This window comes from Zeus faber (assembly GCF_960531495.2).
Source record: "Zeus faber genome assembly, chromosome: 19".
Taxonomy (NCBI): Eukaryota; Metazoa; Chordata; class Actinopteri; order Zeiformes; family Zeidae; genus Zeus; species Zeus faber.
In genome coordinates, this window is record NC_137206.1 from 23890137 (window position 1) to 23907138 (window position 17002).

Here is a 17002-nt window from a genome sequence, read left to right on the forward strand (position 1 = left end):
TGCAACAGAGATACAGAGAGACTGGAAGAGTCACAGAAAGGCATGGAAGTGGACGTCCTTTGGCCACATCCCACACTGATGGCCGCTTCATTGTGAACAGTGCCCTGCGGAACCGGATGATGAATGCCACTCAACTCCAGGCACATTTAAGGGAGGTGAGAGGCACCCAAGTGTCACGTCAGACCATTCGAAACCGTTTACATCAGCGTGGTCAGCGTGCTAGACGACATGCAAGGGTACCTGACCACACCACCAGGCACCGCATCATCGTCTTGCACGGGCCAGGGAGCATTTACGCCAGAAGAGGGACCAATGGGCCTCAGTGCTGTTCTCTGATGAAAGTCGATTCACGTTGAGCAGAAATGATGGTCGCCAATGATGTTGGAGACGTCAAGGAGAGCACTTTGCATCAGCCACTGTTGTCACCAGACAACTTTGGTGGTGGTGGTGGTGTTACAGTGTGGGCAGGTGTGTCTAGTCAATACAGAACTGCCCTACACTTTGTGAATGGGGCAGTGACAAGCCCATACTACCTGGATAACATCATTAATCGTAGTGTATATATACACTCTATATATATATACACACATATACACACATGTGTGTGTATGTGTGTGTGTGTGTGTGTGTGTGTGTGTGTGTGTGTGTGTGTATGTGTGTGTGTGTGATGCATACCAGGCTTGGTCATTAAATATTTTCACTAAATACAATGTTTGAATGGACCTCTATGGGAAAATACGCCCCAGTTTATGCTTTGAGCTCGGAAATTTAGAGCCGAGGTGTAGAAAAAAAAACCGGAAGGGGTTTAGGAGCCTGGCGTCATGCGGCTTTCACAACGCTGACGCTTCCGCTCGGTGTGACCTTCCGCATTGATTAACATGGCAGCGTATCTGAAGCGTTGCCGTGACGCTGACGTGTCGCTTCTGCTGTGGCCCAGGGGCAAGGATATATTTATTTCTGACAGTTATCCTGTAGCTAGCAGTCAGGAGGCAGGAAAACAACATCATCTCTCCAAGGCCATCGCTCAATGACAATATGGCTGCTGTTGGAATCAAACCTGTGACTTCCATGGACAAAAATTACATCCCTTAGGACAACATCTTATACAGTGTGTTTTCCTTCTCCTTTAATTTGGGGTACAAGGTCAGCCAGTTTATTTCCCCAGCACCTATTTGGTTTCTGGGGGCTGTAGCGAAGGTATTCGGTTCATATGTTGCTCTCTGCGGTTGAACCGCTGGCCTCCGTTGGAAAGATCGCCTCATTACTCGCCCGGCTGTTAGTTGAGTTGATTAGCGAAAGGCTCCTCTCTCACTTCTAGGCCGTGGGGCGGGCGATCTAAAGATTTGATTAAATTGCAGAACGGACGATGCAGGTTCTGCTGGAGAATCCGCGTCCGGGGCCGAGCCCTCAGGAAACAAATTGCTATCACCATCGATCCTTTGAACCAGTGATGGGCGCGTTGGACTGCAGCATTCATCAAAGAGACTCATACTAAACTATTTGGACAAGATCATGTTCACTTCAAGGCTGTAGTGCAAAGCAGGGTTAAGGTGAGGGCTAGGGGGGCAATATATATATATATATATATATATATATATATATATATATATATATACTGTATAATAAAAATCCGTTTAAATGCAGGTTTTTGATCGAAACTGCTCTTAAAAGTGCTCTCGAACGTGGATTTTTCGATTTTCTGCTCATTACAATGAAAGACCCAGAGAGTCTGAAAATACTGGCAAATGCAAAATGTAAAGGTAAAATCTGTGTTTTAGGATCAGATATGATTGATTTACAAATAAGTAAACAATAAAACAACCAGAAAAATTGGCAGTAGAGTTTGCGGTGCGGAAATACAACAAATCTTTCATCCCTCGCTCTGATGTTTGCATCCAAGAACATATAGTTTATGTGTCCCACCACAGCAAAAGCTGCCATCTTGCGCATTTCTAAATTTGCCAGGAGCAGCCAAATAAGTTGAAAAAACCTTTCTTGAAGGAAAATTAGATTCGTGTTAATTTTATCTCTCAATGCATTTTCAAAACCGAGTTTGATTTATAAATTGTAGAAAAATGTTAAACCATGGAGTTAAATATTCCCGTTAGATTACATGGGAAAACACAGTTCACTTAGTGAGACGCGGAACAGCGCTGAATAACGCCGATCGATTGTTTCCTTTAAAGCGAGCCTCCAGGTGAAGATCATTCATCCATATTCCATGTGATGTGAAGTCACAATGTGGAACTTTGTTAGAATTCAACCAAACGGCGAAGAAGAAAAACCCTTTACATCACGCACCTACGTCACTTCCGTAAAACCGACGGTTAAAGCGCAGCACGGGGGTATTTCGGTCTCACTTGTCTGTGAAAACTTTCTTCTCCGTATCGTTATGGATTACGCAAAGCGGGTGGAGGAAGCTCTGAATCATATTTCTGACCTTAATCTGACCAGTGTGATAGATCCAAGTCAGTGTGAGCAGCGCGTACTGGACTTCATTTTCAGCGATGATAGTCAGTTCTCTGACGGCGACACAGAGAACGACAGTGCTGCTGAATCTGATATTACTCCGGTTTGGAGAACATTTCAAACAGCGGATTTCAAACTGTGACGATGAAACAGAATATTTTTAAGCTCCACTGGAGGAGACCGACGATACGTCCGTTGCTGTTACAACGGAAGAAGTTCATGACGTGCTGAAGTCCGTTGAGGTTGGTGACAGATTTTCAGATTTCAGATTTTCTGAGACTCATATTATTGATAGACTCATTTTGTTGTGTTGTCCGTACTTTTAAACTCCAAAATAATTACAATTTTATAAAACATGTATATTCTTACTGTTAAATAAAAGCTTTTTTAAAAACAAAATGAGTTGTGTGTTGTTGAGCTGTTTGTGGCCCATTCAGCAGTATGTTAAGTAGCCATGAGGCTTTGTTTGTCCGCCAACACCATTTGCACTCTGGGAGCTGGCTGAATGAACCTGGTGTGGGTAAAACTTTGGAGGTGATTATCTCAGAAACACGGTTTGCCACACCCTTGTCATGAACAAGTCATAGCTTTAAAAATATTTGCTTGATTTGCACAAGTGACACCTTGTTTGGAAGCTCTGGTTCTCCACTTTCAATTGATGCGGAAAAAAAAATTGAAAGCCGCCAAATGACCCTAAAGTACGTTGTGGGTCACATATTTATTAGGGGTCCAGCCCGCAATCGTTTGTGTAATCATTTGGATTTTTCTTATTCTCAGAGTTTTTGGGCTAAAATTGTCTGGAACAGGACGATCGCCAAAGGTACGGACACGGTTGAGGTCTCGTTAGAACTGGGATTCGCATACTTCTTTTGGTTCAAGTTTCATCCAAATCAATCCATATACAGTGTGGAGCAGAAATGTGTGATAAACCGAAATTTGACCAAAAGTAGCCGAAAGCTCATGCTTCACCGTCAGGTCAACTTTGAAAAACGAATGGAACGGGATGAGATTTAGAGTAAGACCCTCTTGAGGTCATCATCCAGTGTACTATAAGGCTGTGGTTCTGAATGTTTATTCCGTCGCTCTGTAGTGGTTAGAGATTACAAACTAGGTGTGTGTGTGTGTGTGTGTGTGTGTGTGTGTGTCTGTGTGTGTGTGTGTGTGTGTGTGTGTGTGTGTGTGTGTGTTTATGTACTGTCTTACCTGGTTGATGTCTGCAGGGATGTTCGGTTAATATTTCATCTCTTTGGTCTTTTTGTAAATTAAGACATCGTGTTCCTATCTAATCCCGTGTTCCCCAAGAATGTTTTGCGTCACGGTGCTTTATGTGACTTGGGTGCATGGGAGCAGGTGTAAACAAACATCGTGGAATGTGGCGCTTCAGGAAATTACTCATTCAGTGGATTATTAGTCTAGTCTGTTACCGTGCAGCACCAACATGAGGTGAAGTGAATTAAAGTTTACATCTTCAACTTCGTCGGATTTTGGAGTATATGCCGCTTATCTCACCTCTGCTGTGAATTTGAGACCCCCGACAAGCTCCTTCCCGTGCTGCGCCGCAGACGCTTTACCGTGGGCTACAGGTAGACAGCCACATTCTAGATTTTAGAAAAAGGCATAACACGTCAAGTGTATCTTGGTTACTTTTGTAACTTGTGCTGTGTTTTGCAGAAAATTGTATTACCTTCCTAAAAGGACTAAACTGGACCCTGTGTATTGCTGCCTGCAGCTATATTTATTATTATTATTATTATTATTATTATTATTATTATTATTAATATTATTATTATTATTATTATATTCAAATTTGACCATATACATTTTATTCCCTCAATCTAAACAAGAAGTCCAGATCCACCTTAACGGTAACTTCCGTGGTTGCCACCTTTTCTGAAGAAATATTGTAGTTTTCCATTGACTTCCACTGCTTTCGCAAAGTCTCACAAAACACACGGACCGCAACTACCAATAACCTGAGCATTTTTTCCACTTATATTCAGTGATGAAGAGGCTTCTATCTGCTTCCCATTTCCAGCAACAAACATTGGAAAATACTCCTTTTATGCATAATTGACGGCCTGCACCAAAGTGTGGAGGGTGGCACATTTGGTTCTGCTTTAAATTTTAGTCTGAATAATCTTTTTGAAGGGTGGAAGTCGATGGAGAGCCGGGGGGGGCGGGCTGATGCTTCTCCTGGTTAGTGACAGGGTTCCGATTTAAGGAACATATAAAAGCCAACGCTCTACAAATCTTCCATTTCACTTTAACCCTCCGGAGTCTTTTCAGCCGTTTCACGAGACATTCACATTTGCTTTTGTTTAGCACCGAGATAAACTCCTACCCCCCAAACCATTTTTTGTTCATTGTTTTCCAGAACTAACTGAGCTGTGAGTCTGATTTATGACTTATTCAATTTATTCAACTCTACAGCTGCAGGCAGCAAAAAAAAATACAAGATTGAATATAGATCTACGAAATCTATCAACAATCTTGGAATCTGCACTTTGACAGCTTCTTTTGGGCCATTTTTATGTCAACAAATGACAGTTTCTTATCAACGCAGGATGGTACAGATAGAGTTTGAGACAAAGAGTTTGTGTTTTTGCTTCTTTTGTTTGTGTTTTTGACGACCCATAGGACATTGGTTGCAAAAATAAAAATAAAAATAAAAATTGTTTCTAAGAACCCATCCACTGTAATTATTGGCTGTGAAACGCCGCTTCAAGTGATTTGCGGGTTGCCAGATGACTCAGCTGACTGAACTGGCAACCATATTGAATTTAGTTGCATTCAAACAAACAAGGTCTTATTTTGGGGGTTTTCATCTTTTGTCATAAACAAGCACACTGTATTGCTTAAACAAACCTTAGCTTTTGAGAAGCTGGAAGGTTAGTTCCCTTATTTCAAAGGAGCTCCCACTGGGTGAAAAAGGTCTCAGAATACAGAGATATCCATATGCGTTATTTAATTGATTCTGTCGATAAAACTGACCCAATCTAATGAATATTCAGATATTGTGGATATTCCTCATACCAGGACTAGTTTTCCACCCAGTAATGTCCTTGAGACATGCACTGATCAGCCACAACATTAAAACCACTGACAGGTGAAGTGAATAACATTGATCATCCGGTTCCAATTGCACATGTCAGGCGGTGGGGTATGTTATGCAGCAAGTGAACAGTCAGTTCTTGAAGTTGATGTGTTGGAAGCTGGAAAAATGGGAAAGCGTAAGGATCTGAGCCACTTTGACAAGGGCCAAATTGTGACGGCAGTGGTTAGTACCTACCAACAGTGGTCCAAGGAAGGACAAGGCTGATGGACGGCCAAGGCTCATTGATGCACGCGGGGAGTGAAGTCTAACCTAGTCTAGTCTCGATCCCACAGAAGAGCTACTGTAGTACAAATTGGTGAAAAAAATAATGCTGCTATGAGAGAAAGGTGTCAGAACACACAATGCATCGCAGCTTGCTGCCTGAAAGCACCTACAATCAGAATTGGACCATGGAGCAATGGAAGAAGGTGGCCTGGTCTGATGAATCACGTTTTCTTCTACATCATGTGGATGGGCGGGGTTAGGGTCTGATCCGATGGAGCATCTGTGGGATGTGCTGGAACAACAAGCTCGCTCCCTGGGGGCCCCACTTCGCAACTTCCAGGACTTAAAGGATCTGCTGCTAACGTCTTGGTGCCAAATACCACAGGACACGTTCAGAGGTCTTGGGGAGTCCATGCCTTCACGGGTCAGAGCTGTTTTGGCGGCATGAGGGGGAGCTACACAATATTAGTGGTTATTAGTGGTGGTTTTAATGTTGTGACTGATGGCTGTATATCATACGCAAGCTGATCCCCTCTGCAGCCTTGCATTAACACAGTTACTTGTGAGTTGGGGCTTGCCAGGTTTGCCATAAAAATTAACTAGGCGTGTGACAATTCACCGATAAGAATCAGAAACCGGTTTGAACATTAAAGATGTGACCACATCAATACGCAGACCCCTGGATCGATCTAAATGTACCATGAACCGAACGATGGCCTGATTTTGAAGTTACAGATTTGTTGACTTCTAGGTTAGTATAAATTAAGCTGCTGCGGAAGACTCACTGATCTAACGTTAAGTCATGTTACTTTCACGCCATTGAACCTACAACCAAACACTTCCCTCTGGCAATCTCTCTCTCCAACTCTGTCTCGCCACATACACACACACACACACACACACACACACACACACACACACACACACACACACACATACACAGAATGCGCACACACCAGATTGTGTGCACATTCCCTCTCCAGGGTCATTACATTATTATATATTACTACATCAGAATGACAATATATTGGACATAATTATATCTAAATGCCATAAAATAACCGAAATACTTAGGATTCCCTGCTTTTTTATGAAATATATCTATTTAAATGTACGCAATGGCACTTTTAGAATCAGAATTGGTTTATTATTGCCAGGTAAATTTACATATACTGGACTAGAAATTTCTGATGGGGAGGTTTGGTGCACTTCAGTACAGGTCATAAGCATTATAAGATAAAAAGCTTAACAGTCCAGAAAATAGGTGATAAAAATAAAAAAGATATACAATTAAATTGTCAGATATATATCTATAATAATATCTATATAATATATAAAATTAAATAAATAATAAAATAATAAAATAAAATACAAAACAGAAATTGTCAGATATTTAACATATAGTATACTTTTATAGAATTGGCTTATTTTAATTTACAATGGAAAATGAATGTCTACATTAAACAAATGTCAAAATAGATCATCCCTGAATCGTATCAATGCCCATGTATCTAGTTACGTATTGGATCGTCTTATAAGGGAGAGATGCACACCCCTAACAATCAAAATTCAGCTAACTGAACTGGCATTGAGTTTCACAGCTGATGATCACAAATGGAACGGGTTACGTGTCAAAAATAGTTCTGAATGGGAGGAAGGTGTATTTCCCTAAATTCACAGGAGCTACGCTGACCGATCCCATCTACATCCATGCATTGAGCTAACACAGTTTGCATGTGGCCCATCGCTATCTCTGTACTTGCCATGAAATGTGCGTTGGCCTTCTCGTATGAATCTGGGTGACAGACAAAAAGCTAATTTCTCTCTCAAAAAAAATGTCTGTAAAAAACCGGAGCATCACGATAACAAAGCGATAAACTCCACTTCAAAGGGTTAAAATAAAAAAGAACAATTTCCACAGCGAGGGCGTCACGCCATGTGCTCGAGGACACCAAGGCGATAACTTTGCGCCTCGGCTCCTCCGTAAGGTTATGAGAGATTGATACTGCTTCAATATAGTGAGTTTAATTCATTTATATTAGCCCAGCAGAATGTCTGGTCAGCACAACCCCAAGTGTGCATAACCCCCATTACTAGATTGAGATTAATGTGCGAGCCTCAGCATGTTTGCCTGAAAATGAGCGTGCAGAATGAGTAATGATTGGCTGTATAACCCACGTTATCTCAGCACTCAACTCATACACCTGCAGGCTTATGCAGGCACGTATGTCCCCGAGGGCAAAATAATCATCAGGGGGTTAATTCTTACCGGGTCGATATTGGAAAATGTTTCCATTGAACCAGTGTTTGCAAACCCCTATCCTGTTATCCATTAAGATGTCACAAAACATTACAAACGCGTAGAACCGTGCTTATTGTTATTATGGCCTATTAGTCGTCTGTGAGGCAACATTTGCGAACGATTCACGTGAAGCGAACAAATCGCTTAAATGACTCTGGAGTCTGGAGCCACTCTGGCAAAAGTTGTGTTGTTTGGACTCGCACACAAATGAGATAATCAGTGAGGACTAAATTAAAGTCGGAGGCAAAAAAAAAATAGGCCTTGTCATTCGACAGTTTTCATATTGAATGTGACCCGATTTGCACTTTGCTTGCGACATATAATTCGACAAAATTACATTTCTTTTGTGGGAATTCCTTTCACAACTCAACAGTCCATCATTCAGCAAGTCCTCCCTCGCTCGCCGTGTGTTACACCGGCTGAACCAAAGGAACAAAGAGTTGTAAAAATTGAACGACTCTTTACCCTTCTCAAACCTTTCATCACTACTCACAGTTCTGCGACGCAAGTGCTAATTTCCATGATTCATTCATGTCTTTCAAGAGGAATTCACATCAGACTCTCACTCCCCCAGGTACTCCATCGACTGGAAGAGCGACCTGGACAGCTACTTCGACATCGATCCCGTGGAGGGGACCATCTCCACCAACGAACCCCTGGACCGAGAGACCATCGCCCAGCACAACATCTCCATCGTGGCCACCAAACTTAGTGAGTATGACAACCACCATCAATCTGTGGTGTCATGGCCGCAGACCCCCCCCCCCCCCCCCCCACACACACACACACTGTAACCGTGTGAAGGATTTTACTTACTTCTCCCCCAAAGTCAATACTCAATCCCATTTTGTTGGAAAAGGTTTATAGGTGTCGATAAACCATGATGACCCTTCCTCCCGGGGCGTGGCTCTGGGACATTGTCTTCAACTGAATGTGACCACCTCCATGCTTTCACTGTTTTTGTTTTTTTTGTTGTTTTTTTTTGTCTTTATTTAAAAAAAAACAAAAAACGATGATGCCGCTGGAGAAACCGGACAAACATCACTCGTACGCCAGAGTCGAGTGTCACGTTCAGACTTCTGAAGCTTTTCAGAATCACAATCGGGATGAGTTTATTCAGCCTAAAAAATACAATAAGAAATAGTCAAATATGTAAAAGATGTACAGAATTTACAAATTAGACGCACAGGATAAATTGTTGGCATGGGCAAATAGGACATAAATAATTATTGCTATGTATTCACTAAGTTGTTAGTTTTTTTACACGCTAATTTTTTTATTTTTGTTACAAGCCGTGTTTCGTTAAAGCCTATATAAAGTTCATTTGTTTCAATGTGCCGGTAGGCACCTGCGGCTTATAGACATGTGCGGCTTATTTATGTTCAAAATAAATATTTTTAAAAAATTCAGTGGGTGCGGCTTATATTCAGGTGCGCTTAATAGTCCGGAAATCACGGTATGCAAAATTCATTCATAAAATAGCAGATTTATCGATGGTGAATATGACAGCATCCAACATTAATTATATGTACAGTACATCAATAAATCATATTCATATGTAACTCGCATTTTGATTTAGTTTAAACTTGAACAGTTTAGCAGCTTTAGCAGTTGCTTAGCAACGGTGGCTTCTGGTCATAGTGTCAGATCTGAAAGTTGTCGCAACAAGTTGAAAAACTTAACAAGCGCGTCTCTGAGCTTATCACCGAGGGGGCGGAGCTTACCACCTGCAGACTCACACATCTCTGTAGAAATGAAGAGACTCCAGCTTTGTTGGTGTCGTTTGTCAAACGACAACAGCAAACAGATGCTCTGGCATCACAGCCGGCCGAGTTCGTTGGCAGAACCGTTGGCAGAACCCAGAAAATAGGAGATGCGAGACGGCAAAAAAAACCAAAAAAAAACCCAAATCTAGAGACTCCTTGAAAGAGCCACCATGACACCATGTCATCGAGCTAATTATGTTTTTATGCAGGAAGTGGAGGCAATTTCCGGATAAATAACCAAATCCATCGTCATCATGTCATCGAATCTGCTAAGAGCCCGTCAAAGTTATTATCTAGGAGGGTGGGGGAGGGTGTGGATGGATGCCTGGGTGGGTGCTCCATCAAAATTATCCCAGCACTCTACAGTCATTAGGACAGACTGAAATAGGAGGCTGTTAAAATAACAGTAATAAAAAAAAACTTCAGCTTTTATTTCCTCGAAAAAATAGAGCACTAATCACTTCCCCAACACCACCCAAACCCCCACCTTCACCCCCCCAAGGTCGTTGTGGTGATATGCTAATGACAGTTCCCTTGTAGGGAGTCGGTGGGGTTCGAGGGGAGTGGATTTTCGGAGGGCGGGTGCTCTCTCGTGATGTTTCCCATATAATGTGAGTGGGTGGGGTTAGAGTGCGTTTTTTTTTGGAGGGTGGGTGCTGTTCAATGGTGTTTCCCCATATAGTGTGAGTGGGTGAGGTTGAGGGTTCGCTATGTTTGGAGTGTGGGTGCTCTCTAATGGTGTTTCCGATATAGTGTGAGCAGGTGGGGTTAAGGGTGGGTTTTTTTGTCGGAGAGTGGGCGCTCTCTAATGAGGTTTCCCTTATAGTGTGAGTGGGTGGGGTTTGTGTCAGAGGGTGGTTGCTCTCTAATGATGTTTCCCATATAATGTGAGTGGGTGAGGTCCGAGGTGGGGTTTCTTTTCGGAGGGCGGGTGCTCTCCGATGATGTTTATACACACATACACACACACACACACACACACACACCAACAGATAAATAGAAAGAAGGACGAGTGAATCACAGATCTATTTTTCTCTACAAGTTTACAAACATAAATATATTATTGTTTATTTATACAAATCCCTTTGTTTGGACTTGACATGTGTTTTCCGGGGGGTGGAGAAGAAGCCCCGGCTTCCTGTTACGCCCGTTTAGTTTGGTTTGGGGACCCGTGCTGCCACGCATCTAGTTGTGATGCTTCTTGATGCTTTTTGATGTTTCCAGCCCTGGGCTGGATTCCCACGCTGGGTTTCTGGGGTTTTGAGAAAGAACAAAACAATAAAAGAGAGAACAGAGAGCAGAGAGCAAATGACATCCAGTGTGACCGCCATACATCGATATCTAAAAATGTGTAAGCGTTCGTCAAAATACATACAATAAACATATAATAAAATAGAATCAAAATGATATAAGAAATGCATTTTATCCAATTATTCTTCCAATCAAAGTACATAATTATAACAATAATAATTAGTAAAAAAGTCATTCAGTGCATTTTAAAGTCGATACGATACAGATTTTCAGTTTCGGGTCAATTATTTAGAACCAGACGAATGATCATAATCATTACACAGCAAATTATTTTCAATTACTATTTCCCTCAATTGTTGTGTATATATATATATATATATATATATATACAGTATATAGGCCTTAACCCGGCTTCACATCACATGTGCAATCGTGTCGGAGAGTTGATGTTTCCCCTACTTGTCCCGCAAGATGACGTCAAAAGGGCGTGCTGGCTCTTTTTTTGTACTTCACTGGGTTTCAGCGCAGACGGAGCCATTCCAGTTGACCTGGCCATGAATCTTCCACATGACCCCTTCGCCACCACTTCTCATTTCCTTCTTTTTTTTTTTTTTTATACATTTCTCTGCAACACATTTCTTTACTTTGCAGTGACTCTCACTTTCCTGTATTTGTCAGCTTCCTCATATTTCCTGTGATGGAACGGAGCTTTTGGGTTTGGCACAATGGCTTTACAATGATTTTTTTTATGTAGAAACCGTGCTCTGATCTATCTGGTCAATGCCACAAACCACTGCAGTCATCAAATCCCCAAAAACACAAAAAGACGGAACGTATGAAGATGTGATCGTCCGTCTCCAGGAACATGTTACGGTCTCAGTTACAGATTTGAACTGCAGGGGTTTCCAGGCTTCATGGAAAACCTTTTTGGTTCACCATTTCTAAAAGTTTCAATTAGTACCTTGTCTGACATAAATATATGAAAAAAAATCAATAAAAAAATAAACAAATAAACAAAGAAGTAAGTAAGTAAATAAATAAATGAATGAATACATATATTTATTCATTCATAAGTCATGAAATAAATCCCCCACGGGGTATTCATCAAGCCAATGAAATCATTAAACGTTGAACATCATTCATCTTGTCATTGTGTCATCGCAGTGATTCTCATATTTTCCACATCAACGATCGTCAATTTGATTAACATAATATATTTCCCGTGTTCAATTTCATTTATTCCAAATTTCCAGTTCGGGTGATGACAATGAAACTAGGATCAAAACAGTCATTATTAATTAAGTTTAATAATTGACGGTGTCGCCGGGGGACCCTGTGGAACCTCTTGAAGGGACCCCTGGCGGGTCCCCGGACCCCGCTTTGGGAACCCCCACTTTATAGATTCCTGGCTGCATGTGGAGAGTGAGGTTTCCACATATACATAAAAAAAGAAAAAGAAAAGAAAAGCTTTAATGATCTCATTCTATCGGAGATAAAACAAAAAAAGCTGTGTCAAGCGTTCCCATTTTTAAAGCTGCTTCCTCAAGCATGGTGCAGCAATCACCAAAACCAATAAAACAGACAGAGTGTGGAGGGGAAAAAAGCCCAAAAGTAAAAAAGCTGACACCGACGTGCGGCTGTTTCGACGGTTTTACCGCCTTACCATGGCGCCCTCTTGTGGACGGAGCGATACCACTCACTCACAACCAATAAACACGTCGACTGGTTCTAATGTTTAATATCATACATCTTTTCATATTGAATAATATACTTTTTTTCCCCCAATATTTAAATATTTATCATTTGTTTTCTGAGAATGATCACTGCCTCTGTATTGAAATAAAATACATATATAAAGCTTTTGAACATTTAATGTTGGGGTTGTTTGAATTTTAGAATAATAGTTAGTTATTTCTAGTTATAATTATTTAGAGTTGAATTTTCTATAGTTTTTTTTTTTTTTTAAGATCAGACATTCCATAATAGAAATAAATAATTGAAAACCCTCTGCATTTTCTTTTTTCGTTTGTATTTTTTTGTTTTGCAGATTCAGCATCTGTCTCAAAGACTGTGCATGGCATCGAACCTCCCCCCCCCCCCCCGCTGTGGGAATGTAAATATTGCTTTTCCCACCGGGGTCACAGACGGGTCACCGGGCATCACCGAATCCCTCTGGGGACGGGCCTTGTTAAGATACAGTACAAACCCGGGTCCTTCGAGGTCCTTGAAAAAAAAAATCCAGTTGTACACATATGAGGTCTTAGATGATTGGGAAGTCGTCAACATAAAGAGTTTGTCAGATGCATGTGATTGAATTATTTGTACATTTTTATATTTTTACTTCTCGTCAAACCTGAACCCAAACATACCCTAGGGTAAAACAAAGAGAAATCATTTTTATTTTTTACAGTTTAACAGATATAAAATTGTCTTCAATTTGAATGGGTGAGGTCTTCATTTTAACATAAACAGCGTGTCAGATATATGTGATTTATTTATTTTAGAGATATTTATTTTTTGTCAAACCTGAACCCAATATTGAACCTACCTTATTTCTAGCCTACAGTATAAACAGTATAACTTATATGTAGGGCAGGATGAAACTGGTTCTCACACCAAATCCATGAAACTTGGACTTACGCAGTCAAAAAAAGAACATTTTCCTCTTCCATCCCCTTGTGCCCAAACAGTTTGGAGATAAAAAAAAAAATAATAATAATATTCTATTCGAAACACAAACAGGCCTGGATGTCTCTCTCTGGGGCTTTTTCTCTCTGTAAATCATACGGGACCCACTTTCCTTTTTTCAGCCAAAAATCCGAGCCGTCACAGCTCGCGCTTTCTACGAGGAAGATATTTTAGAACGCAGTCCCTGGGCTGCAGAGATGCAGTTTATATGTATCCTGGAAATGTGGGTGTTTGAATGTTGTCCTACCCTTCAATCAGAACCACAAAGGGCCACAAAGTGACCCCCGGTCCCCAGATTCCCGTTTGGTTTAACCTCGCAGCGCTGCAGCACCTCACACCGCCACATGGTGTCAGTGTTGTGTTTGATTTCTTTGTGTTAAACTGTCTTTTCTCCACTTGAGTCTTCATCATGGCTGTCAGTCATTTTGGGTGATAGGCTGGATTGGTCAAAATGCAACTTCATTAAAAGTGATATATTAATATATATATATATATATATATAAATACATTTTTAAAAATATATTAAACGACGGAGACAGAAAAGAGAAAGGGCAGGATGAACTGTGATAAGAGCAAAATCCCCCCCCCCCCCCCACAAATCATCCTGCGATAATAACCCAATATGAATATTTGGATAATTTTTTTCAATACATGTATATATTTATACATTTATATATTATTATAAATTATTATAATAAATTGTTATTTGCATTTGTATACTGCTTTAAATGTTCAGGTTAATTTTTCCGTTATTATTATGGCTGTTATTATTGCTGCCTATTGTTTTGATGTGAGATGATGGAACACATTTCCTTCTAGCGATCAATAAGTCTATCCATCTACAGTATATATCTATATTTTTACAGTATATTTATTTTTCCACAAATGATCTTGTGGAACCAGACTTGGCTCTAGAGGGGGTCAGATCCGGGCCCACCGACCATGGCTTTGACGCTTCGGCTCAACATATACTGGAGAATCGATTCGGCACAAACGGAGGAGTCGGTTCAGGTTTTTCCTTTCAGGATTTAATTGAACCAATTGTGTTCCCTCCTCCAGACTCTCCGGTTCTGACCAGCCGCGTGGCCGTCACCGTGCACGTCCTGGACATCAACGAGTTCCCTCCCGAGCTCTCCGTCCCATATGAGACGTTTGTGTGTGAAAACGCCAAAACAGGACAGGTGGGCTCAGCCACATGCGCTGCGACTGTTTCTACTTCATGTTGTTAATGCTTCTGTACCTGCACCACACATTAAATACATCATTTAATATTCACAACAGTTATTAGAGCTTGAATAGAATAATAATACCATAGTGTACGTCTATAAATATGTATATATGCATATATGGAAGACAGAGTTTCAAATAAGGCTTTTTTAAACTAATCATTAATTACGGCACACGTGTACACTTCATGTGGTGTCTGCAAGTCTGTACATCTTAAAACCTTCTCAAACTCAGTTTTAGAAATAATAGACCTTAAAAGTCATTAAATACTCAATAATTTTAATTAGTTTCAACATTAACATTTTGTCTGATTGAATTGATTGACTGATTTATTCATGATTTTTTTTAATATATGTAATATTTATGTATCTATGCTTGAAATTTGTCAATGTTGATGCCTGGAAGGAATCACGTAGTACATAACCTAATATATTTCTACCTAATTATTTACACACACACACACACACACACACACACACACACACACACACACACACACACACACACACACACACACTCCAGGCGATCTCTAATGAGGCTTTCATCTCCAGGGCATTCAGAGCTTTAAACTTCCCTTGGGGACACCTCAGTTGGTGCATGTTTATCTTATCTTGTCAACAAGCCGCCCTCTCTGCAGGCGATGCTAACGTGCTAACGTGCCAACGTGGCATTCCATCCCATCATTATATATTCTGCATGAGCCAGGTTCTGCATATCGGAAGCTGCGAGCGTCCTCAGATGACGGATTTAGGATGCGCAGCGTGCCCGGTGCCGCCACCTGCGCCTGTAAATGAGTCCATTAAGTAGCATCCATATGCAGCCGGCGTTTCTGTTGGGGAAGGGGGGGCTTTGGCAGCCCATCATATCCTCACACGGCTGCAGACGGCTCCTCACATCACACGCTGTGCTCTACACGCTGTAGAAACACCGAGAACCCTGAACCTGAACTCACCTGGACATCTGCTGTCTTGGTACCGACCTCTTAAGGCAATCGATTAATTGATCGATCACCTTTACTTGAACCCCGGGAATCCACTGAGGGAGAATTCTCATTCTAGTTACGACAGAAATTATACTACAATCAACGCGCCCATCAACGCTGTTCAAAACAGAGAAAATAAGACAATACATCAAAAAAAATCAATCAATAATTACAACTAAAATGTGAGAACTAGTGAAATTACAAGCAATTACATTCAAAGCCAATGTAATTACTATGAATTAAAACAGAACAATATAGCAGAAGTGACTCCTGCTCTCTCCTCATGTCCTCTACGTCCCTCTGTTTCTTCTATCCATTCCTTGTTGTTTCCTCTCCTCCCTTATACTCTCCTCCCTCCTCCCGCCCTTCGCTTTGTATCCCCATCCCTCCATCCCTCCCTCCCTCTTTTAGTCCAATCTCTCCATCCCGCTGGTTTCCCCACAGGACGTATTCTCAGCAGGGGTACGATAAAGATCAAATAAAAACGCACAGAGGTTCCCTTGATGATTAGCGCCACGGCAACAAATAAACAAACAACAACCAAAACCAGCGACACACAGGTCCCCAGGTCCTTAAAGGTGTCACGTTGAGTGATCCATATCCAGGAAGACACGGAAACATATGTTAAGACATATTGGGATGTGAGGCGACGGAGAGTGGTGCTCGGCGTCGTGCTGTGCTGTTTAAATAAAAAACACATCCAGCTGGGCTGCAGACACACACTATTTACTTCAGAGGCACACTATGGACTGCAGAAGCACAGTGTGCACTATGTCCATTCAAATGAAATGGACCCCGCTGGGATGCAGAAGCACACTATGGGCTGGGAAAGAAAACGACATACTGCACAAGTGCATTTTCCAGAGGCTCAGGAGCTCTGCAGAAGCACACTATGTACTACAGAGGAACACTATACTCTGCAGAAGCACACTATGTACTACAGAGGAACACTATACTCTGCAGAAGCACACTATGTACTGCAGAGGAACACTATACTC

At 41.3% G+C, this 17002-nt stretch overlaps 1 protein-coding gene across 1 annotated transcript in view; it reads left to right on the top strand.

The window, feature by feature from the left end:
* The window catches only part of LOC307245043 (cadherin-12-like), a gene marked incomplete at both ends in the record, with an annotated part of 103251 nt that overhangs the window by 66832 nt on the left and 19417 nt on the right, over positions 1–17002 (top strand). Inside the window, 2 exons of the mRNA XM_080020454.1 lie at positions 8665–8801; positions 14855–14976. Coding sequence (XP_079876580.1) covers positions 8665–8801; positions 14855–14976 — 259 coding nt within the window. The remainder of the gene's footprint in view (positions 1–8664; positions 8802–14854; positions 14977–17002) is intronic.